This window comes from Cynoglossus semilaevis, chromosome 18 (genome assembly GCF_000523025.1).
Source record: "Cynoglossus semilaevis isolate Cse_v1.0 chromosome 18, Cse_v1.0, whole genome shotgun sequence".
Classification (NCBI taxonomy): domain Eukaryota; kingdom Metazoa; phylum Chordata; class Actinopteri; order Pleuronectiformes; family Cynoglossidae; genus Cynoglossus; species Cynoglossus semilaevis.
In genome coordinates, this window is record NC_024324.1 from 8,935,902 (window position 1) to 8,957,896 (window position 21,995).

A 21,995-nucleotide genomic window follows, 5' to 3' on the forward strand; every position below is an offset into this window, starting at 1 on the left:
TCACTATATATATATATTTCCTTCACTGATGTTTATATGTGCTTTCAGTTTGCAGAAATAAAAAAAAAATTCTTGACAATCGCCTGACGATTTTCCCCATATGTGACAGTTATTATTATTGTGGATTTTTAATGTCAAAAACTATATGTTTCTCATACTTTCATGGTATGTGACACAGCAAAATACCATAGGCTAGTTTTTTAACTATTTGTAAAATACTATGCTATTTTTATTTGTGTGTTTCTATTAGGTACGTACAACTACTTTTGAAAACATTAAATCAAGGAGCAGCTACTGTTAAACCTGATTGTATTTTTAAGCCATTCACTTAAGAACTTTCTCCAATCTCATTTAGTTTATTATGGTTTACTTCCAGTCGCAGTATTTGGTCCTTTTTGTTGTCTGGTGTGACTTTATTTTTAACCACTGTGTAAATAATGATCCGTAGTTTGGCTCAGGTTTTTTTTGTTTGTTTACATTTTAATCCTTAATTTTAACAACCCACCTGTTAGTTGATAAATTTGTGTCCTCGCTGGTCAGATGATAAGATCAGCTGGCACATTTGGTGAAATAAAAGGTCTCATTTACATATGAATGCACCCAATATGGCTCCACAGTAATTGGTGACATTTTCAAGGCCGGAAATGCTGCTGATTTACCGTGAAAACTTGTACGGGTAGATGTTGAAAGTACACAAATGACTGAGAGAATGAGTATTCACAAAGCCTCTCTAAAGGTCTGTGACTCCTGCTGTTTTTAAAAAAATAAAGAACAGTCATTTATTGATGCTTTTGAATGCATGTGGCAGACGCTCCTTTTCCACCAAGTCTTGGTTCCCTGCCAAGGTTCCCTGTGGTCAGTTACCAATTTAGCTCCAAGAATGTTATACGTGAGACCTTTTTTTTTCTCTATTACAACTTAAAAGTTTGCTGCAAGCCTCACCTAATAAATGTTTGTTTATCAGTATTCAACAGTGGAAAAACATTCCGTTCCCATAAGTGTGTCTCTTCCCTGTGGTCGGGCTGAGTTTTGAGATTCGCTGAGATTCACCACAACATAAAACAGATCCCTGGACTTGTAATGTTATGGCAGAGCGGGTGTGTGTGATGTCTTTACTGTCTGATACGACCCACCACATCCTGAGTGCGGCCTGTAATTTTGCATTCACAGACAGGATGATGTTCATCGAGCACTCACTGGCGTTAATAATCCCTCAAACAGAAAGTGTTTGCAGCAGAGCCAAATTTAAAAGACAGCCTGACCCCCCGTGACATCATCAGTGGTGTAGAGTTGTCCACTCCTGTGTTGGTGTGTATGCCTAAGTATGTACTGCATGTGCGTGTATTCACTGTGGGCATGTGACTTTGGAAACTTGACCTGTGCTGTTGAATGAAAAGCGGTTACTGAATAGCCTCTTACTTCATCTCCAGGCCTGGGAGTCAACGTGTTCACAGCCAAGAGAGATATCGCAGAATATTTGAGCTGAATATTCAATTACTAACTTTTTTTTTTTTTTTTTAATTTTTAGCTGGAGTTTCTGCAATTTAATGCAAATAAATAGAAACAGAAAAAAAAAACATTTCAGGGCTCAGTTTGGGTTATTGCTATTTGCTAACTTGAAATACTTTTTGACAAGATGTAAACAGTAAACTCTGATATAAACAGCCACCTGTGAGGGTCTCCAGGAGCATACGACATGTTCGTTTTCACTAATAGAAATGGATTTCTTGTTGTAATCGTATTGATATAAATCCGGCTCTATTTGTAGTTCAACTTGCTTTTTAAAAAAGCCAACGGTGTGTCCTGCTGTCTAATTAACTGAATGGCTGTTGTGTAGTCTAGCCCGCGTGGGCCCTCTGACCTGGACTATTTCGGGCGGTGCACTACTTTCAAGGTTAGAGAGTGTTTTATGAAGTTTACTCTCCGTGGCGTGACTTTGAATGGATAATTACACAACGTGACCCCAGTGGGCCGTGGAGATGGCCGTCTGCTCTCATCTGCTGCACTCATTAAAAACAGGCATCTTGTGTAGAACGGCTGTTTAAATAAAACAGAGACTGTTTTGTCGTTTTATCCAAAGGGATAAAGCTGTCTCTTTCACTACAGGATAGTCCAGGGGAGACTTGGTTCACTTCGTGCCGTCAAGTGATGATGTCAGCTGTGAACTGCTGCTCGTATATTTCCGTTGATGGGCACCATCTTTGGAAATAATGTTCTTGATCAGCTTAATGGTAGAATTCCCGCGACTGCTCCCTAAATTCTTTGCAATTAAATGTTGTTTATCCTTTGACCTTTGCCTTGGTCAGACCTTTGCCTTAATAGTTTGTGCTTCATCTATTTTGGAGCTGAATGGTGCTGTTACCGATGCTCTGTCCATAGGGTATTCTGGGCTGCCATCTCCAGCCTTTCCTTGAAACCAGCTTGCCCTACTCGCATGTCGCGTCTTCACGTGGGAAGGAAACAAATGAACCCTTGCTCTTTGTAGAAATTTCTGCCCGTTGAAAGACGTGTCCAGTCTTGAGTGTATGGTTGAATGTCGCTGTGAACGTCTCTACGATTTTGTTGAGTTCTCCATGTCCCTTTCTTAAATTTACTGCAGCCCCCGAGGAACGTCAAGCCTGTACGTGTGCTGTTCTGTTGATCAGTGTTGGTAAAAGGAAAGAGGGGTGGGAGTGTGGGGTGGGGGGGGCGTTGGCTCTTTATTTGTGACCTGAATACCTCAGTGGGTGAACACTTGTCTGTCCTCCAAACGTGTGCATGCCCTTAGTGTGATGGTGTGTATGTGTTTGTTTTTAATCTCTTGGCTGGGATGGATAAAATATTCATGGTGGCATGGTGGGATTGGCTGCGGAGTAGAGAGCGGGTTATCGGGGAAGAGCTGTGCAGAGTACTGTGATCAGAGGTAGCTCTCTCTATCCCTCTCTCTCTATCTATCTCTATCTATCTCTATCTAACCCCCCCAGAAACCTCCCCTCCTCTCTCTGTATATAAAGACAAGAGCTGAGGAAGAGGTAACAGACGAGTGCAACAGCATCTCTCTTAGTGCTTTGCACTCTCTCTCTCTCTCTCTCTCCCTCTCTTTTTCCTTTTTGCCAAAGATATACTGTAACCACCAGGAAAGAAGGGACCAGCTCTCATCCCTCTGCTGCCTTTGCTCTGTGGATGTTTTAATATAAATGGATGAACAGAGTGAAGAGGAGAGTGTTCTTACGGTACGTCTGGTCTCCTGTGTGTGTGTGTGTGTGTGTGTGCACGTCTTGTTCCTAACTATTGTGGTGTGTACTGTGTGTCTCCGGTCTGTTTGTGTCTACGCCGGTTTGTCCTCTAAGGTTCATTCATGGCAGAGTGGAGTGGTGGTCTTTGCTAGTGAATAGAGCCAGGTGGTTAGTGCATTTGACCAAAAGGGGGAGATAAGGAGGCAGGAGTGTGTGAACAAGGTGTACGAGAGTGGCAAGAGGAGGCTGTTGTTGCCTCTTGAAATGGAAACATTTCCTCTCCCGAGTCCTGAATCACCTCGAAGAGCAGGAACGGAGAGGAAACACAGGCTGAGACGCAGGCAGTGATGGCTGCTTGGGGGAGTGGGACAGGGGTGAGGGGGGGACAAGAAGGGGGAAACGAGTCTGCTGCTGAATCCAAACAAGGTGAAGCTGCTATTACAGACGATGTTGATTGACTGACACCATTGAATCCACTGTTTGCTGGTGATCAGTTACACATTTTGAAGTACAGCAGAGTGTGTGTTTTTACATCATTCTGTTTAAATCCCCAAGTCTGTGCAAAGGTAAAGATTTACCACTTATCCTCATCATGTTTTGGTCCATTTAAACAACAGCGTACTAAATCTCCAGTCACGATGCAATCAATGCCAGACGATAACACCCACCGACCCCCTAATCTTTTAGTACTGGCCTTTCTGAACATGTTGATCCTCCAGAGATCGAAGTAAATACAACACAACTGACAGGTAAACATCAGTAAAATAACAACCTGATAAGAATGAAATGAAATGAAAATGACACTTGTTAAAACACTCTCATAACGATTACAGTTTAAGACGGACAAATATTCTATCAGTGTCAGAGGTTGGTCTCCTACCAGGCAACACTTACTCTGTGTCAATATTTATTGACTGGAAATGTTCCTAGTAACTAAAGCTACAGAAATGTTGCCGAGATGATGACTGCTGCTGATTGTTTCATCCGTCTGACTGGTTGTTGTGATGAATCTCCGTCACAGGCATCACAGACAGTTACATGCTATCAAGCCTTGACAAAGCTGCAGTACTTGACATGTCGTGAAACTTGCAACCTTTAAAGGTCAGCCCATCTGATTCCAACCCAGTTTTATTTTGCTATTTGTCACAATTTATGAGTCTATTTACATTAAATCTCTGACAATTTTTTTAACATTTGAGCTTTCCGAAATCCCCAAAGTCTAAATCCTCTCATTTCAGTAGGGTTTTCCTGGCTAGGCTAGCAGAACCTTGGGATGAACCCCAAAGATTTCAGAATTTGTCATTACTCTTAAAAACCTGTGTAACAATAAACCCAACACTTAAGCTCCTAGAAAAGCCAGAGAAAATCCTTAAGACTTGAAAGCTCCTAGAAAAGCCAGAGAAAATCCTGAAGATTGAATATTTATATTTATTTATATTTATTTACTTCAACTTATTTTAAACCTGTGGTGTCACATATAGAGCTCCAACCCTTTTTTGCAAACCAACGAGCTGCCTAGTTCTCTGTAAATAAGGTGGAACCAACTCTGTGTACTCCCAAAAATCTGTTTTCAGGCCAAACAGAGTTTTCATTATTCAACATCTGACACAAGCTTGTTAAATAAAGCTCACACTGGAGGTGGCAGCGTGTTCCCTGTTATTATTATTAATGCTGTGCCTTTCCAGAAATATCTTGTCAAGTCTTTTTTTTTTTTTTTTACTTATACATCATGCTCTAATTTTTCTTTCCAGTTTTTTTTAAATATACAACTGAGAGTAGTTTGTCTTGCAGCAGACGTAGCCACAGACACAGCTGCCCTTCTTCAGTGGCTTTCATCTGAGGTCAGTATATACTGATTTGTCTTATTCAGCTGGCAATTTCGTCATCCCTCCCGAGCCCTACCCCCACTGGCGCTCCTCCAGTGGCCCAACCACAGCTGTGCTTTGTGGGTATAATGGCCAATCACCTCCCTGGCCTGGAAACTTGGGGGTTATGGACTGTGGGGTTATTTTGGGAAACTATTTGACAGGTCAAATCTTAAATTGTACCAGTCAATGGGTGGCCAAGAGCACCCCAGGCTGTAACATGTACAAATACTCAGGCTGTATTTTATACACAGATTGTGCAGTAACGCTTAGATGGAAATGTTTGTTTTTTTTTTACACTTAATATTACAGCATTGTTGGAGTGGTATTTTAAGAAGCTTAGGACTAAGAAGATATTAAGTAGTAACAGCTTGTTGCTTGTGAACACTGGTTCTTAGGACAGCTACAAACTTTTGTAACTTGGACTATGTGGAAACATTCACAGCTATTTCTTCAAAACATTTTTTCACTTTTCAAACTTTGTAATTGATATAGAACTAATCAAACTTTGACAGTTTTGTAATTGAAATTCATCTGAATTGATGACTGCAATAACTCTCTGCCACCCTAGGGGGACACGCCACCCAGTTTTGGAAACCACTGTCTTATTCTAAAATGATAGAAAATGACTCCAGTTCAACTGACTTTGGTTTGTTTTGGTTTGGTTTGTTGTGGGAACAGGTTCTTCTTCATCCAGCTCTGGAGGAGATGGATTTGTTGTTTGGTTCTGCCCCTTAATTATTACTGCCCCTCATCAAAGCAGAGCTGAAGAACAACCCCGTCTATTGTGATGCAAATCCACCGGCAGCTGAGAAACGAACACACACACACACACACACTCATGATCACAGATGGCATTATTCATAGTGGCTGCGACTCTAATGGGAGAATGATTATGCAAATATATGTGCGGAAATCTATATGTCATTGAAGACAGTCATAAGGAAAAACCAATAATGAAATGGGGTCAAAGCAGGAGATGGTCATAGAGGAGGCAATCTGCATTCATCACCAACCTTCAGTCTGGTCAGTCAGGACACACGGCTTCTTTGAGAAAGAGCGAGAATCTTATATCCTTTCATCATGTGGCAGCCATCACCTGTCTCTACTCCCCTTTGCTTGGCAGCAGCGCCTTTCACTGATTGGTTGATGGGTTTGAAAGGGGACTCTCACTGGGGATTCATGTGGCATCAAAGTGTGTATCCAAAAAAGACAGGAAGGATTTGAGCTTTTGTTGAGTTCAGTAAACAAAACACCATTGAAGACAGAGAAAAGAAAAACATTTCAAGTTCAACTGAATGAATGATGTTCTGCTGCCTGGCCCAGAAGGTCACAGGAAGAGAGGACTGTATAAATAAGAGAACACATCATCCAAGATGAACATTCGTATTATAGACTAAAATGTCTTATTTTTGTCTCTGAATCACAGGGTTTGGACGAAGAGGCGATAGTGGACCATGGAAAGTCGAGCTTCACCACGCACACAAACTACGAAAAGGACGAATTGGAAAGTAAGTACTAGGTTATAGAGGATCAGTCTGGATTTGTTGTCCAATAAAATCCCTCTTAATGTCTAACATTTGCACCAAACATCTGGACCTTCATCCTTTTTTCAAAGGATGTCCATTTTCTCCTATTTTTTTAATCGAACAAGGCAGCTTTCTGTTTTCTGTCTTGGCTGAACTGACCTTTTCCCCCACTGTTATCTTTTATCTAAATCTCATCCCGTTTTTCCCCTTCACCATTTCCTGCTCTGTGTTCCTTCATCTTTGTGTCATTTCTTCTATTTTTCTCAGTTTCATTCCTCCAGGTTTTTCCGCTGAGTGTTGAGCTCCGGTGTTAGAGGCACAAGAAAAATAGGGCATATCCATCTTGAGAACACACTTCCTGTGTAACAATAGCAGTAATGAGGGGGAAGCTGATGGAAAAACTAAAGTAAAATGCAAGGGTGAAATAAAGTTTAATTCCTTTTTCTGGTTTTCTTAATGTAATTTATTAAGAGCATTGGGGAAAAGACGTCTGTTGTTCCAGGAGTTAACTCTCAGTGGTGCAGTGTGAATATATTTAGACAAATCCTATTTCTGTGTGTGTGTGTGTGTGTTAAACATTGTAGAGCAAACGCTTCCTAAATTCTATTTTCTTCTCCCCTCAGGCCACAGAGCAGTGTACGTAGGAGTTCACGTTCCTCTCGGAAGAGAGAGCAGACGACGGCATCGTCACCGAGGACACAAACACCACCGCAAGAAGAAAGAGAAAGATGAGGAAGGAAAGGAGGACGGCCGGGATTCCCCGTCATACGGTCGGACACCGTTTCTAATTCCAAACACAATGTCTAGAGTCAGTGTCGCCACTTTGTATCTTGAACACAGACCTGTGAAGACGTTAACGACTTGCAGAACCAGCCTTTGATTATAAACAGAAACCGTTGCCTTCCGGAGAAGACAGACCCTTAACTCGCTCTCTGTTTGTTTCTCTGCTGCTTGGAGTTTGGAGTTGTTTCTCCTGCAGATCGTTATAAGGACTGAATTAAACATAATGACGGCAGCAGAAGTTCAGCCGCCTCACACACTCACATTTAGGGATGTTTAGCATTTCCCATGTCTTTTAAACAACAATGAATAAAAGATTCAGCTTTTCATGGCAGTAAAGGTCAGTGGAAACCAACCACCGACACTCACTGAAGATTGACATTTTAAAGGGATCTGTTGTTGTTGTTACTTTTTAAGTGCAGGAGCCACGAAGTGAAACAATTCTTTCAACAAATATTAATTAATTTCAAAACATTAAATAAAATTAACCACATTTAGGCAAACTCTGTTTTGTGAATCTGGGCTTTACAGATTTATAAATACATTCTTTATGCACAGATACAGCTGTGTAAATATAGCCAGCTACATACATTAGTCGTTGTCTTCAGTCCGGCTGTCTAAACAGCGAAATGTGGAGGATGTGTCACTGTCATTTTCACACTCATCTGCAGTGTTTTTGTGCCGTGGATGTGTTTCATCAGGTATGAACCAGAATAAAAAGCTTTTAGAGAAACATGGGTCGAATGATTCAGAGCAGAAAATATTCTTTGGCTTCAAAAGACTTCATTGTACTGCACAGGTTGGTCAGACCCACGCATATTCTTTCCCCCAATGAATCACAAAAAATTATTTTTCTGCTGAGGTTTTAATTAACCTCTTGGAGGTGGAGGTGTGACAGTGGAGCTACGGAGTTGTCAGGCAGGAGAAAGTTTCTGTAAAATAACCAGTGTAATCTGGAAGATCTGAAAATGTAATGACCTTTGGCTTTTGTCCCCTTGTTGTTCCCAGATACACCATCCCAGAGGGTCCAGTTCATCTTGGGCACAGAAGATGACGACCTTGAGCACGTTCCTCATGACCTTTTCACCGAGCTGGATGAGCTGTCATTTAGAAATGGCAGGGCCACAGAATGGAGGGAGACTGCCAGGTCAGTGAAGCAGCAGGAGTGGGATTCTAAAATGTCCCAGAATGCTTCACACTCTTCTTTCCTGATTATAAATGGTGTACCTATCAGAAGCCTAATTTCCTGTGTGTTTCCCACAGGTGGCTAAAGTTTGAGGAGGATGTGGAGGACGGTGGGGAGAGGTGGAGTAAACCCTACGTGGCTACTCTGTCTCTGCACAGTCTGTTTGAGCTGCGTAGCTGTATTCTGAATGGTACCGTCATGCTGGATATGAGGGTCAACACTATCGATGACATCGCAGGTATATTTGACATTACGAAATACATTCCATGGCCACTTTATTAGGTACGAACTAGTGTCACCATTTGAATTGAAATTTAATTCCAATTCAATCATTTCACATGGCAAGAGTTCAACAAGATTCTTATCCCAAAGATGTTCTGGTTGAGATTGAGTTCTGATAAATTTAAGGGGAATTCAGGTACTATGAGATCCTGCTGTAGAACACAATGTACTCCACAACATGCTCCTCAGTCTATCGTTCTTTTCACATGTGGTTATTTGAGTTTTGTTCTCTCTTTGGACCAGTCTCCATGAACCCCAGAGACTGGTGCATGGGAAAATGTCCCAATAGAACAACAGTTTATTTTCAAATACTCAGACAAGCTCCTTTTGGCATCAGGCCATGTATAAATACAATTAAAGTTTTTTTTTTTTTATCCACCAATGTTTTGTTCAGTACAAACCTCAGCACAGGCCTGAAAAGGTGTACCTCATAAAGTGGCCGGTCACACATTTCAGTTGTTTTTCTGTTGTTTCTGTCGTGTTTTACGTGGCCCCGCCTTTTGTGCGACTCAGACATGGTGATCGACAGCATGGTGGCCTCCGGTCAGCTGAAGGAGGATCTGCGGGAGAAGGTGCGGGAAGCCATGCTGAAGAAACACCACCACCAGAACGAAAGGAAACTTAGCAATCGCATCCCTCTGGTGCGCTCCATTGCTGACATAGGCAAGAAACATTCAGACCCGCTCTTGCTTGAGAAAACGGGTGAGATCCTTTGATGCACTCATATTTCTTCTTATTTTTTTTCTCCACTTTTTTCCACTACTGAGTTCCTAATTGTTCTTTTAAAAAAAAATCACTGTTCAAATCCCTTAATGCCAGCATAGAAGGTGGATGGTAAAAAGTGAGTAAAATCTAGCAAATAATCTCTTATTATTAAGACAGTCGGCTCCAACATCAGAAGAGAAATCTGGGTGCTAGTTATTGTGCTAACCTGAATGCCCGGCCTGGCTTTGGGGTTTGAATTAATGTTGTTTTCAAACCTTTTGAGGTGACGTTTGAATGAAACTGGAGTTAGCGTTGTGTGTTTGTGATTGGGCATGGCTACAGTTTTGCAAATGTGAGGTGTGCATTTCAAAAAACTGGGTTATGGCAGCCAGCCTGACGTTTGATGAATGAGAGAATCATCCCATTCTGTGTTTGTGGTTCTTGATGGACTTGCTGTGTCACTTCATCCACGCTGAAATGTACAAGTAAAAGGTCATATTTACAAAAATAGTCTGTGGTGGTGGTATTAGTAGTGGTGTGAAAGTTGTGTGCCCAGTGGAGAATACTCTGTGTGCCACGGTTTTACGACCCCACTAGAGCACAGCACATGTTTGCTTCACGTGCACTGACGCCATGCTAACTCATCTTCTGCATGCGAGTCTTTCTTAAGAGAGACCTTTGCCTTGGTTGGGTCAGCCTTTGTGATTGGGTGGTTTGGACTTGAATCTGAAGATTTGTTTGTCCCCCTTGACTTTCTTTAACAAACTTCCCTGAATCACTGTTGTCTTTTTTTTTTTTTCTGCACACATCCATGCTTTTTTTATTTACTTTTCTGTAACTTTTCCGCTTTCTAACGACACCTTGGCCACCCTCGTCTGCTCCACCACTTCTGGCTGTATGCCTTCCAGATACCATCTTTGTAATGTGGTCCTACTTCAATATGTTTTTTTTTTATTTCCTCTCTTCTCAATCCCTTATTCCTTCTCCTCTGTTCCACCTCCTCCTATTGTCTGTCTCCTTCTCTCCTCTTTTTTACCATTGTTTCCTCTGTTAGGAGAGGGCCTGTCCTCTTCACGTCTCTCTCTCCACAAGCCCGGGGCGTCATCTTCTGCCTCCACCCAGTTCCAAAGACAAGAGTCCAGAATGTCCATGCTGCTCAACCACCTTCTACCCTCTTCTTCCTCCTCTGGCCACTCGCCCCTAAGTACCCCACAAAATACCCCCACTTTCTTCCGTCGTTCCTCCCCCAGCCCGCCAAGCCCTCACGGTGGCCCCCAAGCCATCCCTGAGGTGGTGGTGTCGCCTCCAGAGGATGATGAGCCTCCAACCTCCACAGAAGACGACGCGGCATCGCCGGAGTTCCGCCGACAAGTGTCTTCGCCGACCCAGGGCATTGAGCTGATGCCCTTAGAAGGCAAATATCTGTGTAGCCTGCCAGTGTGAGTCACGGCTTGAACAGAGAACACTAGCACTAGCATGAAAGCTCTGCTGCTCCCCGTTAACTTCTAAGTGCTCCAGTCATGTGGCCATCTCATTACTAACCCACAGTAGGACTCACTTGCTGTTTCTCCTCTATCAGTGCACACTTTTCCACACAGCTCTCTTCTTCCTCCTCTCTACAGTTATTGGTCTTTATAAATCTCTGCTTCTTTGAAACTCTCAGTATATTCCTCACTATCACCGTCTTTATGGTCTGTGTGCCTATTAACGCCTCCTTCATTTGTGATTGCATGGCTTCTCTCCTACTTCAATATGGTGTGTTTTTTTTGTTTTTTTGTCAGTGTTTGTTTTCTCACTGTCGGTTACCAAAATCATTGGTATCGATCAATGTGAACACATCTTAATCTTCAGTCCGTCTAGGAACGAGTGTTTCAATCTGCAATCCTTTGTAACTCGACTCAGTCAAATGAAAGAACACAAACAAAAAGAAAAACCAATGAGGAAAAAAACCCGACTCAGTCAAATGAAAGAACACAAACACAAAAGAAAAATCAATGAAGAAGAAATAAACAGCCATAATCTATTATTTTGTTTTTCTGACATGAACGTGGTTAATACGCTGAAGTAACACCTCAGATGTATCAAAGTTTTTATTTTTAAAGACATTTCTTTACTTTCTTTAAATGCTTCATATCAAGACTGTAGCTCTGTCACGTACAGTAGAACACTGTTGTAGGATAAGTAGGTTAGCTTATGTGGTGGCACATACGGTGGTGTTGTGTACCTGCTCCCTGCAGTCAGATTATCTGCCGACGCTGCAATGTTTCTGTGCTGCACTCACTGTAATTATGAACATGATTAAGTTCAGCCCGGCGGCGGCTGTTTTATAGCCTTAAAGATTTACATTCCTTAAGTCTCCTTTCTTAATCAGAAAACTAAACTAATTCCTACAGCAGTCTGGATATGTACAGATATAAATCAACTTCCATTTTGTCCCATAAAAAAGGCTCCAAACAGCTTTTTTTAAGTTTTGGTCAAATATTTTGCAGTGATGTGTTTTGTCCTCAGGTGACTCCTTCATTCTCAGTGTTTTTTTTTGTTTCTGTTTTACTGCAACCTGAACTTTTCCCATCAGCCATGCTTTTTTTTCCACTCCATCTATTCCTAAGAATAAACATTCTTTTACCCCAGTAAGGATGCAGAGACGGAAACGTCTGCCAGCGCTGCATCTAAATATAAGCATGAGACCATGGTGGGCGTGTTGGTACTTTGTGTTCCGTCATAGTAGCAAGAGGAGGCACTGCTGTTCCCCGGTGTTTGCACGTTTCTTTCACTCCAGGAACGGCTCCGTTTGGAAGCATAGCTCATTAGAAATGGTGATGTGTTGGCAGCAGTTGAAAGCAAGAGGTCAAGGTGGTCTCATTACAGCTGATCAGTCTATAATTCTACCCTTCTAGGAAAACATACAGGGAGTCAAGCAACTTGGCACAAGTGTGTGTGTTTCTACAGAGGGTTTTAAACCTTCATCTTTATGGTTTAATAATGTGCTGTGGAGATCCCTGGAGGCAGTAAAACCATTGTGTGCGACGTTGAGCCACAACAGCTTCACAGATTTATTAGATAGATACAGTCGTCCACAGTGAGTTGTCCTTGAGTGTGTTTCAGAAATGACTAGTCAATTTGACAAAATAAAAAAAAACCAGTTCCAGTGCAAACAGCTGCTCACAGTCTGCAGTGTTTACATATTTTTGCATATTAACACGTTCCCACTGTGACGCCACCGGTTTGGGATCAGGGTTGAGTCCAGGGCTGAGCTTTCCTGCACAAAGTGAACACAACCTAAAATAATCCTTTCCCCAGTCTGAGAGGCTTTGTCAGGTATGTGAGCGATCATGTGCCTGCTAACAGTCACATTTACCCAGCATTCACAGGGCTTACTCAAGGGTAAAGGTCATAGCTGAGTGTATGTACAGTGTCAGGGCAAGATTTCACCTAGTGATTTGATTTGGGGATTATTTGTAGCTGTGACCTGGGTTTTGTCAACACTTGTTTGTTGCCTGCTGGTGTGTGTATGAAGGAGGTAAAAGAAGCGTCCCCTCCAGAGCTCCAGAGAATAGTATCCAAGTACTATTCTCTGATTCAGTGCTCCTCATTTCTCCCTCATTCCATCTCCTGCTCTCATGTCGCCCCCAGTGCTAGCGTTTCCTGTGTCTGGTTTGGCTCAAGCCACGTGTATTGTGTAAGTGCTGTGAACTCCTGTGCTGAATTCCCACGGAGGTAATTTGTCAGAAACGTCCAACGTGTGAATCTAGTGTTGAACTAAACAGTGGTGTGAGCCTCAGAGAAGTCCAGTAGAAAACAGACTTCATTTGGGGAGAAAAAGAACATGACAATCACCTGTTTCTTAAAATACCTGTTACCTAAAAATAATTACTACAGTGATGTTTAACTCTGAAGCATTTGCTTTATTTACGTGGCCATGCTTTTCCACCCGACTTAACAATTCCTAAATCCACTGTCTGTCAATACTGCCCTCCCCTCCCTGACCCCCTTTCTTCCTTTCCTCATCTTCCTCTCCTTATCTTCTCCTCAGGTTCAATGGTGTCTCCCACCTCTGTCCCCCAAAACCTGGATGGCAACAAGGCGGTGGAGAGGAGGCCGTCCAAAGTAGGGGTCAGTAGAGAAGGCAGCAGTGTCGACTTCAGCAAGGTAACCTCACCACAGTACTGAGCACGGACACAGACTCTCATGGTGGACGGGGCCCATGACCAAGTCCATCTGTGCTTTCCTTCAGTTTCTGGACTTTCACCCTGGTCTGCTTTAAACAAAACAAAACAATTCCTTCAGTTTCTGGACTTTCACCCTGATCTGCTTTAAACAAAACAAAACAGGTCTACGAGGCTTGTGATTTCCATAAATGGAGTAGGAATTCATTGTTAACATTGAGCATAGTTATGTAACAAGGCCGAGCTCCATCCTGAATTTTGCAGTTTCAAACCCGTAATATAAACAATGACAGGCTGTCCATTAGTAGCTGTCATTAGAAAACATTCTGCTGTGTATCGGCCACAGTGTCTTCAAATCAGACTCATACAGTAGTTGTCCTGCACAAATCTGCAGTAAAAAAATTGTAAAGTTAATAAAAAAAAATCAGAAAATCTTTGCTCAGTACTTACTAACCTCCATTTTCACATTGCTTCCAGAGGACCTGCTGTCATTCCTCACATTCTAACATCTTCATTTCTCTTTGCATGTTTGAACCTCTGCTGAACTCACAGTAGCTTCTTTTTTTTCCTCACGTCCTCTCGTGGCTTCCTCTTCATTATTTTTCACATTTTGCTGCCATTAAAAAAATCTTGTTCGTCAATTTTAACCAACACTCTCACTTTCAGGTGGATATGAATTTCATGAAGAAGATTCCTCCCGGTGCTGAGGCGTCCAACGTGCTGGTGGGAGAAGTGGACTTCCTGGAGAAGCCCATCATTGCCTTTGTACGACTGTCCCCTGCAGTACTCATCACAGGCCTCACTGAGGTGCCGGTTCCCACCAGGTACGACATGAGCGATGATTTCTTTTCCTCTGCAACTTTTTATAAATGACCTCAAGAAGGTAAAATAGGTCAATTTGTAGAAATCCTTGAAACAGATCAACTATTTCACTGGTCATACTGAGTGTGCATGTCCACTTCACCGTAAAGGTTTCTTTTCCTGCTTCTGGGTCCTCACGGCAAAGGGCCGCAGTACCACGAAATCGGCAGATCAATGGCCACACTCATGACGGATGAGGTGAGAACATTGAATTTGATCTTTTCTTTTCTTCTAAACTCATTACCTACATTGTCAGTTGCAGTTGAAATAAATTCTGTTATTAATAACGCTGTAGATTTTCCACGACGTGGCGTACAAAGCAAAAGACCGAACGGATATCCTTTCCGGGATAGATGAGTTCCTTGACCAAGTGACCGTCCTTCCTCCTGGAGAATGGGATCCCACCATTCGGATCGAGCCTCCCAAAAATGTCCCGTCTCAGGTTGTGCTACTTCACTGTCCTTGGGTTGTGTGTGAATTTTATTACACTTATTACACTACTTGGGTTGTGTGTGAATTTTATTACACTGTGATTTGTGAAAATACATGTTAATATAGTATTTGATCTGATAATAACATTGTATTATGCTAAGCTAAGCTATGCTATTTAATTACTGTAAACTTACTGTCATTTATGCCATGCTACACTATATTACCACAATTAATAACATCTATGTACAGATGAAGAGGAAGAGGCCGTCCCAGCCTAATGGAACTGCGTCTCCTGCTGGAGAGCTGGAAAAGGAGGAGGACCATCACACGGGACCTGAGCTGCAGAGGACCGGGAGGTGGGTTTAATTCATGTTTTTTTTTTTTTTAATTTGAAGTGATCAATTCTAGTGCAAATGAAACCCCAAACGACTCTGGTAAATTACCCACGTCGGCGATCATGTTGACAGAGAGAACTGCTGAATAATTAAAGCATGTCCTTGTGGAGTTAAAGGGTCCATTAGTCACAACAAGCCAAGTTAAACGTGTCGTGTTGAAGACGTGGAGACACATGCTCAATGTTAACAACAGCTTTGGGGACGAACTAGTTGGAGAGACTAATGACCTCAGTTTATTACTTGTGGTCAAACCATAAACTAGTGAAACTAATATTTTTAAATGGAAAAACCTTTGAACACTTTATAAGGTTATTAACTTCTGACAACTATTTTTTCTGATCTAAAAATGTCCCTGTGTGTGTGTTTACAGCTTTACTCTGCAGAGCTTAGATACTGACATTTATGGATCACTCGTGCTGGGTCTCTAGAGCCTTGACCACACAGTGAGGCTGATCTAAAAATGTCCCACCACACGCACACTCACGCACACACACACGCTCTCAGAGTCACTGTATTATTTACAGACTCACTCTCTCACTTTTCACTGCTGCTACTGTACTAGAGAGCTGCTCAGACGGCTGTGAGGAGGTTCAAAAGGGCTGAACGTAAAGGCGGCTGTTAGAGGCGATGGCCTTATAAACATGACAGCAGAGGCTGGAGGTTTAACACCAGTAATGGAGTAGAAGGAAATGAAAGGAAGCAACAAAGCAGAGCAGATAAAGATGAAAGTGAGAATTAAATTGAAAAGAGAGCTCTGTTTGCCAGAAGTGTGTACGGAGTTATATGTAATTTGATGCTAAAAATATTGTCATGGTTATTCCATTTTTATTATATTATTCTCTGCTCCTATTTTGGTCAATCCGTCCATCCATTATCTACTTCTTATTCCCTTGTCCTTTTTGTCCCTTAGGATATTTGGAGGTTTGATCATGGATATTAAGCGGAAGGTGCCGTTCTACTGGAGCGACATCAGGGACGCGTTGAGCCTGCAGTGTCTGGCCTCCATCCTCTTCCTCTACTGTGCCTGCATGTCTCCTGTCATCACATTTGGGGGGTTGCTGGGAGAGGCTACGAAGGGCAACATCGTGAGTCTGGCTCAGCATCCAGCCACACCTTCATGTCGTTGTATCTCCTCTTAACCCTTTTGTTTTTCTGTCCCCTACCCCTTCCCTCTCTCTTCTGTCTGCAGAGTGCCATAGAGTCTTTATTTGGGGCCTCGATGACAGGAATTGCTTATTCCCTCTTTTCAGGCCAGCCCCTCACTATACTGGGCAGCACGGGGCCCGTCCTGGTGTTTGAGAAGATCCTCTTCAAGTTCTGCAGGTATGTGGAACCACCATGTCAGAACATCGGTGACGGAGCAGCTGTTACTTTGTTCTTAGAGCTTCAAAAATGACACAACCCATCCCTGTCTGTTGTCTGAACCAGTGACTACGGCATGTCGTACCTGTCGCTGCGGTCCAGCATCGGTCTGTGGACGGCCTTCTTTTGTATCGTCCTGGTGGCCACAGATGCCAGTACTCTGGTCTGCTACTTCACCAGATTTACAGAAGAGGCCTTCGCCGCCCTCATCTGCATCATCTTCATCTACGAAGCTCTGGAGAAGCTGTTCCACCTGGGAGAGCACTTCCCTGTCAACATGCACAACACTTTAGACAATCTCACCCAGTATTCGTGAGTACTGTTATGCTTATGCTCCTAAACCCTTTTTTAATATAAAATAAAATACGGTACAACTGGGTTGTAGTGTTTAACACCCAAAGAAACATTTTATTTATTTAATGGTCCACAGGTGTCAGTGTTCTCCCCCGGCCAACGTCACACAGAAGATGGAGCAGGACTGGAATCAGACAGGATACAGTCCAGACTCTGTTCCCTGGAGCAGCCTCAGTGTTTCAGTGAGACCCCACACACCATGAGTCACTCAACGCCCCCTCTTACAGGGAGAGCCACAGTTTTCATACCAACACTGGTTAGATGAACTCCACTGTAATATTTTAACTTTTTTGCCACAGATGTGTAAAAAGCTCCATGGGCAGTTCGTGGGGGCCGCCTGTGGTCACCATGGTCCCTACATACCAGATGTCCTCTTCTGGTCTATAATCCTCTTCTTCACCACCTTCTTCTTGTCCTCCTTCCTGAAGCAGTTCAAGTTCCAGAGATATTTCCCAACCAAGGTAATGAAAATCTCTCTGGAGTCTGAAATTTGTGATGTCAAAATGGGGTCACATGTAGCATTAAATGATTCAATGTCATCATGACACACTACAGAATTATATTTATATTTTTTTTAATTTTTTTTTATTGATTAAATTGCTCATAATCTACCTTTTTTTTGCATTCTACTTATTCTACTTGGCATCAAAGGCCTTCATTTATTGCTAATGTTTACACTGTGGCTGCAGCAGCACACAGTCCTGTCCATGACAATACAAGATGGCGTTGTGTCCTCCCACAGTAACAGCAGCAGCAGCAGCAGCTGTGATCTGTTCTGTGTGGGCAGGTGTTGCTATTGTCTTTCTAATTAGGTTTTAACTGATGACACAGACACACACACATGTAAAAACAGAACAGCAGCTGAAAGTGTCACGCTGGCTCATGTCCAGTCCCTGAGTAAACACGCTGCTGTTTGTAGGTGAGATCCACCATCAGTGACTTTGCTGTGTTCATAACCATCATGACCATGGTGTTGGTGGACTATCTGATGGGCGTGCCTTCGCCTAAACTGAATGTTCCAGACCGCTTCGAGGTAGGCATCTACCTCTAATCTAATTGAAAAATAATTATTGAATTTTGGATGATATAAAATCAATATTCTCACACATGTCCCTCCTTTGGCAGCCAACTTCCAAGAACCGAGGCTGGCTGATTAATCCTTTAGGGGATAACCCCTGGTGGACGCTGCTGGTAACAGCACTTCCTGCTCTGCTCTGCACCATCCTGATCTTCATGGATCAGCAGATCACTGCAGTCATCATAAACCGCAAGGAGCACAAACTCAAGGTCAGTCCTTTCTTTTCAGGATGTTGCTCAAAGTTTCTCCCCCCCTCCGTCCCCAGGGAGTGGGATGGAATTTAGTCTCGTCTGGTTGTGCAAAACTGAGTCTTTGAACCATTTAAAGGACAGTCAAAAGTTTCAATAGAGTTCATGTTCTTTTGTTCTTGACTTGACTTTTCTCACTCTCTGTAGTTCAGACTCCTTTCTTCTTTGTCATATTTTAAATTATTTTTGAAGTTTATGCATTAATTTCTATTATCGATGCTGTTTTTTTGGAATTTCTTTTTTATTTAAACCACTTTAAATTTGACCTTTCATGGAGGATTATGTTGGTATTGCCAGTATTCAAACCTCACTGCTCTAAACTGTCCTCTTCTCATGTCCGTTCCACAGAAAGGCTGTGGCTATCACCTGGACCTGCTGGTAGTGTCGGTGATGTTGGGCGTGTGCTCCGTCATGGGCCTGCCGTGGTTCGTGGCCGCCACCGTCCTCTCCATCACGCACGTTAACAGCCTGAAGGTGGAGTCGGGCTGCTCCGCTCCCGGAGAGCAGCCCAAGTTCCTGGGAATCCGGGAGCAGCGGGTCACAGGATTCATGATATTCATGCTGATGGGCTGCTCTGTTTTTATGACCTCGGCGCTCAAGGTGAGTAATGAAATGATGAGACAGTTATTAGGTGTTCAGTGATTTATAGAGTGAATGACTGATGTGACATCTCTCCTCTGCAGTTCATTCCCATGCCTGTGTTGTATGGAGTCTTTCTCTACATGGGCGTCTCCTCCCTCAAAGGAATTCAAGTAAGACTGACACCTGCAAGCAATAAATAAATCCAATAAATCTGACGAATAAATAATATATATCTTGACTGACACCTGCAAGCAATAAATAAATCTGACGTATATATAATATATACAGTATCTTGACTGACTGTTCCCGTCTTCTTCTGTAGTTCTTTGATAGAATAAAGCTGTTTGGAATGCCGGCCAAACACCAGCCTGATCTGATCTACCTGCGCTACGTGCCGCTGTGGAAGGTTCACATCTTCACCCTGGTGCAGCTCTCCTGTCTGGTGCTGCTGTGGGTCATCAAGGCCTCGGCAGCTGCGGTTGTGTTTCCCATAATGGTAACGACCGTGTTTGTGTTTGCATTGAGCCTTAGCCTGCGACTGGTGAGTGTTGTGAGAGATCTTCACATTTACGTTTTCATCCTTTCTCCAGGTTTTGGCTCTGGTTTTTATCCGAAAGCTTCTGGACTTCTTCTTCACAGCGAGAGAACTGAGCTGGCTCGACGACCTGATGCCTGAGAGCAAGAAGAAGAAAGAGGACGATAAAAAAAAGAAGGCAAGAGAGGAAAAGAAATAAACTAATAATTATAACTTTAATAAACCAAATTGAGTCAGTCTTTATCCTGACTCTGTATGCTTTGACTGCATGTGCTAAATATTCAATATTAATAATTTTTACACAACATATTCATAGCAGCATTTGGTAGCCAGTCATTCAATTCACAATTTCATAAAAATTAAATACTTCTTTCCAGGAGGAGGAGTCCAGACTTCAGGAAGACGATGAGGCACTGAAGGTCGGCTACCAAGACCCTAACACACTCAACATCCCAGTGAAGACGCTGTCTGGAAGGTGAGTGACTCACGTCATCAACCACAGGTTGGTGTTGGTGGCTAAATATTTGATTTGATTAAGATAATTCCGTAAAAGTGGCAGGTGTTTTTTATTTCTCTCCTATATTTTACTGACATATATAAATATATCCATATATTATATTGTGACTGTTCCTCCGACTGTGGTGGTCAGCTGTGTGTTATCGTGTCCATCTTGAACAGATCATACAGAATAGGACTAGTGACCCACAGCCTTCCAAAGGAAGAAGAGGTAGCAGGGCTGAGTCTGACGTAACCCTGCTGACTGATTAGTGTTAGTGCACGGCCTAAACTGTCGGCCCGTACTAAATTATGAATCATCACTGACGTGCACACCAGCATTTAGAAGCTGTTTTCTCTCATTTAAGAATTCATGCCATAACCGGACTCTCTCTCCTCTGCCTCTGTTAACGTCTGACTGCTGCATGGTCACGGTTCACCTGGTTTGTCGTCCTGTGCTGCTGGTGTGATGTGGATGTGCATGTCATTTCCTTGTGTTTTGTGTTTGTGTGGCTCATGTGGCTTTACCCCCTTTACATCAGAGACAGCTCTGATGTCATACAACTGTGTAGCGTCACTAGATGGCCCACTGTAGTAGTAAGAGCCCCTGCCTATAGGTGTCAGTAAAGGACAAGTCAGTCTCAAGTTTGTATTCAAGAAAGCTGCTCGTTAATTGTTAAAGATTTTTAAAAAAAATGTCAATATTAGGGCTGTCAAAGGATGAAGATTTTTAATCCGATTAATCATAGAGTGTCTGTGGATTAATCACAACTAATCATGATTATTCGCGATAAATCACCAAGTGCTTCAGTGAGACGAAATCTGTTTCCCACAGCATGTGTAAATGACAACCTGTGTGGAATGATTTAACCCCAACCATGTCATTTTGACAGCCCTAGTCAATAGGAGGAAGCGTGTCACCTCATCGGGTGTGAGTTAGATCTTAGTAGTAGATCATACCCACTTATTACAGGTATTTGATGAAGGTTAAAGTGGGTATAAACAAATATGCAAACATTTTTTTCACAGTAACAAAGCTATGTTGATACATATTGAGCATTGATTTAATTATAAACACTTCAGTCACAGTTGTAGGAGATCGAACCTGCTCTAGTTATTTAAACTTAACTTGACTTAACTAAACTCACTGAGGTTAACTTTATGACTTACTCTCATAAACAGCAACGTCACTTGAGTTTCTGGTTTAATCCTGTCGTTCTGTGTGACAGCCAGGAGAAGGTAGCTTGTGTTAGAGTGGACGTCAGCCCCGACACGCCGGGAGGAGGATCCAGCGCCGAGACCTTCCTGTGATGTCATCCATCTACAACTTTTTACCCCCAGTGGAGGGCACCATCACGGTGGAGGGCAAAGAAGAGGAGCGGTGACTCTTCTCCTACCTTCAGAAGAGGAGGTGAACCTCCTGCAGGAGTCCTGCTTCACTCCAGTGTGCAGCCTGTGTTCAAATATTTGTAAAATGTACTTCCTGAGAGCACACACACACACACACACACACCTCTGAATGATAGAGTTGTGCTGTGACTGCCCATCGACGCGCTTTCAAAAATGAAATATATATTTTCCATATCACTCATTCAGATGCCAAAGGACGGGGCCTCGCTGTCGGGTTTTTACTGTTTGACTGTTTTTGATTTTAGTTTATTTAAATTTCAACTGGTTTTACATTTCATGGTTGTCGTCGTCATCATGGTTTCAGCTGGCCACCGCTTTGTACATGTCTCAGAACAACATACGTTTTTATTCCGTGCTGTTTGGTTGTGTGTGTTCATGTGTTTTCATTCATTAAACTCAACCAGCTTTAAACCCAGACAAGGAAATCATTCAGGTCCTGTCAGGGACCACGGATTGTTTTGGCTGAACAACAGTCGACAACACAACGATAAACACAGTCGAATCAGATTCTGCAA

The 21,995-nt window shown here is 42.6% G+C and overlaps 1 protein-coding gene across 6 annotated transcripts in view; it reads left to right on the forward strand.

Annotated features, from left to right (window-relative positions):
- Positions 1-21,894, forward strand: part of LOC103394292 (sodium bicarbonate cotransporter 3-like) — a 23,082-nt gene extending 1,188 nt beyond the window's left edge. The window contains exons 2-26 of one of the 6 annotated variants that reach the window (XM_025065116.1): positions 6,510-6,591; positions 7,233-7,379; positions 8,398-8,536; positions 8,653-8,813; positions 9,371-9,559; positions 10,617-10,976; positions 13,596-13,711; positions 14,395-14,552; positions 14,700-14,787; positions 14,885-15,031; positions 15,271-15,377; positions 16,327-16,501; positions 16,606-16,739; positions 16,845-17,090; positions 17,209-17,314; positions 17,432-17,593; positions 18,052-18,165; positions 18,258-18,419; positions 18,807-19,058; positions 19,142-19,210; positions 19,363-19,536; positions 19,631-19,753; positions 19,953-20,050; positions 20,254-20,302; positions 21,300-21,894. In XM_025065116.1, coding sequence (XP_024920884.1) covers positions 6,510-6,591; positions 7,233-7,379; positions 8,398-8,536; positions 8,653-8,813; positions 9,371-9,559; positions 10,617-10,976; positions 13,596-13,711; positions 14,395-14,552; positions 14,700-14,787; positions 14,885-15,031; positions 15,271-15,377; positions 16,327-16,501; positions 16,606-16,739; positions 16,845-17,090; positions 17,209-17,314; positions 17,432-17,593; positions 18,052-18,165; positions 18,258-18,419; positions 18,807-19,058; positions 19,142-19,210; positions 19,363-19,536; positions 19,631-19,753; positions 19,953-20,050; positions 20,254-20,302; positions 21,300-21,323 — 3,582 coding nt within the window. In that variant the 3' untranslated portion in view covers positions 21,324-21,894. Of the gene's footprint in view, positions 1-2,925; positions 3,213-6,509; positions 6,592-7,232; positions 7,380-8,397; positions 8,537-8,652; positions 8,814-9,370; positions 9,560-10,616; positions 10,977-13,595; positions 13,712-14,394; positions 14,553-14,699; positions 14,788-14,884; positions 15,032-15,270; positions 15,378-16,326; positions 16,502-16,605; positions 16,740-16,844; positions 17,091-17,208; positions 17,315-17,431; positions 17,594-18,051; positions 18,166-18,257; positions 18,420-18,806; positions 19,059-19,141; positions 19,211-19,362; positions 19,537-19,630; positions 19,754-19,952; positions 20,051-20,253; positions 20,303-21,299 lie in introns of those variants that run through there. The other 5 variants (XM_008331534.3, XM_008331532.3, XM_008331535.3 and 2 more) reach the window with 5 other exon arrangements.
- The last annotated feature ends 101 nt before the right edge of the window (positions 21,895-21,995 follow it).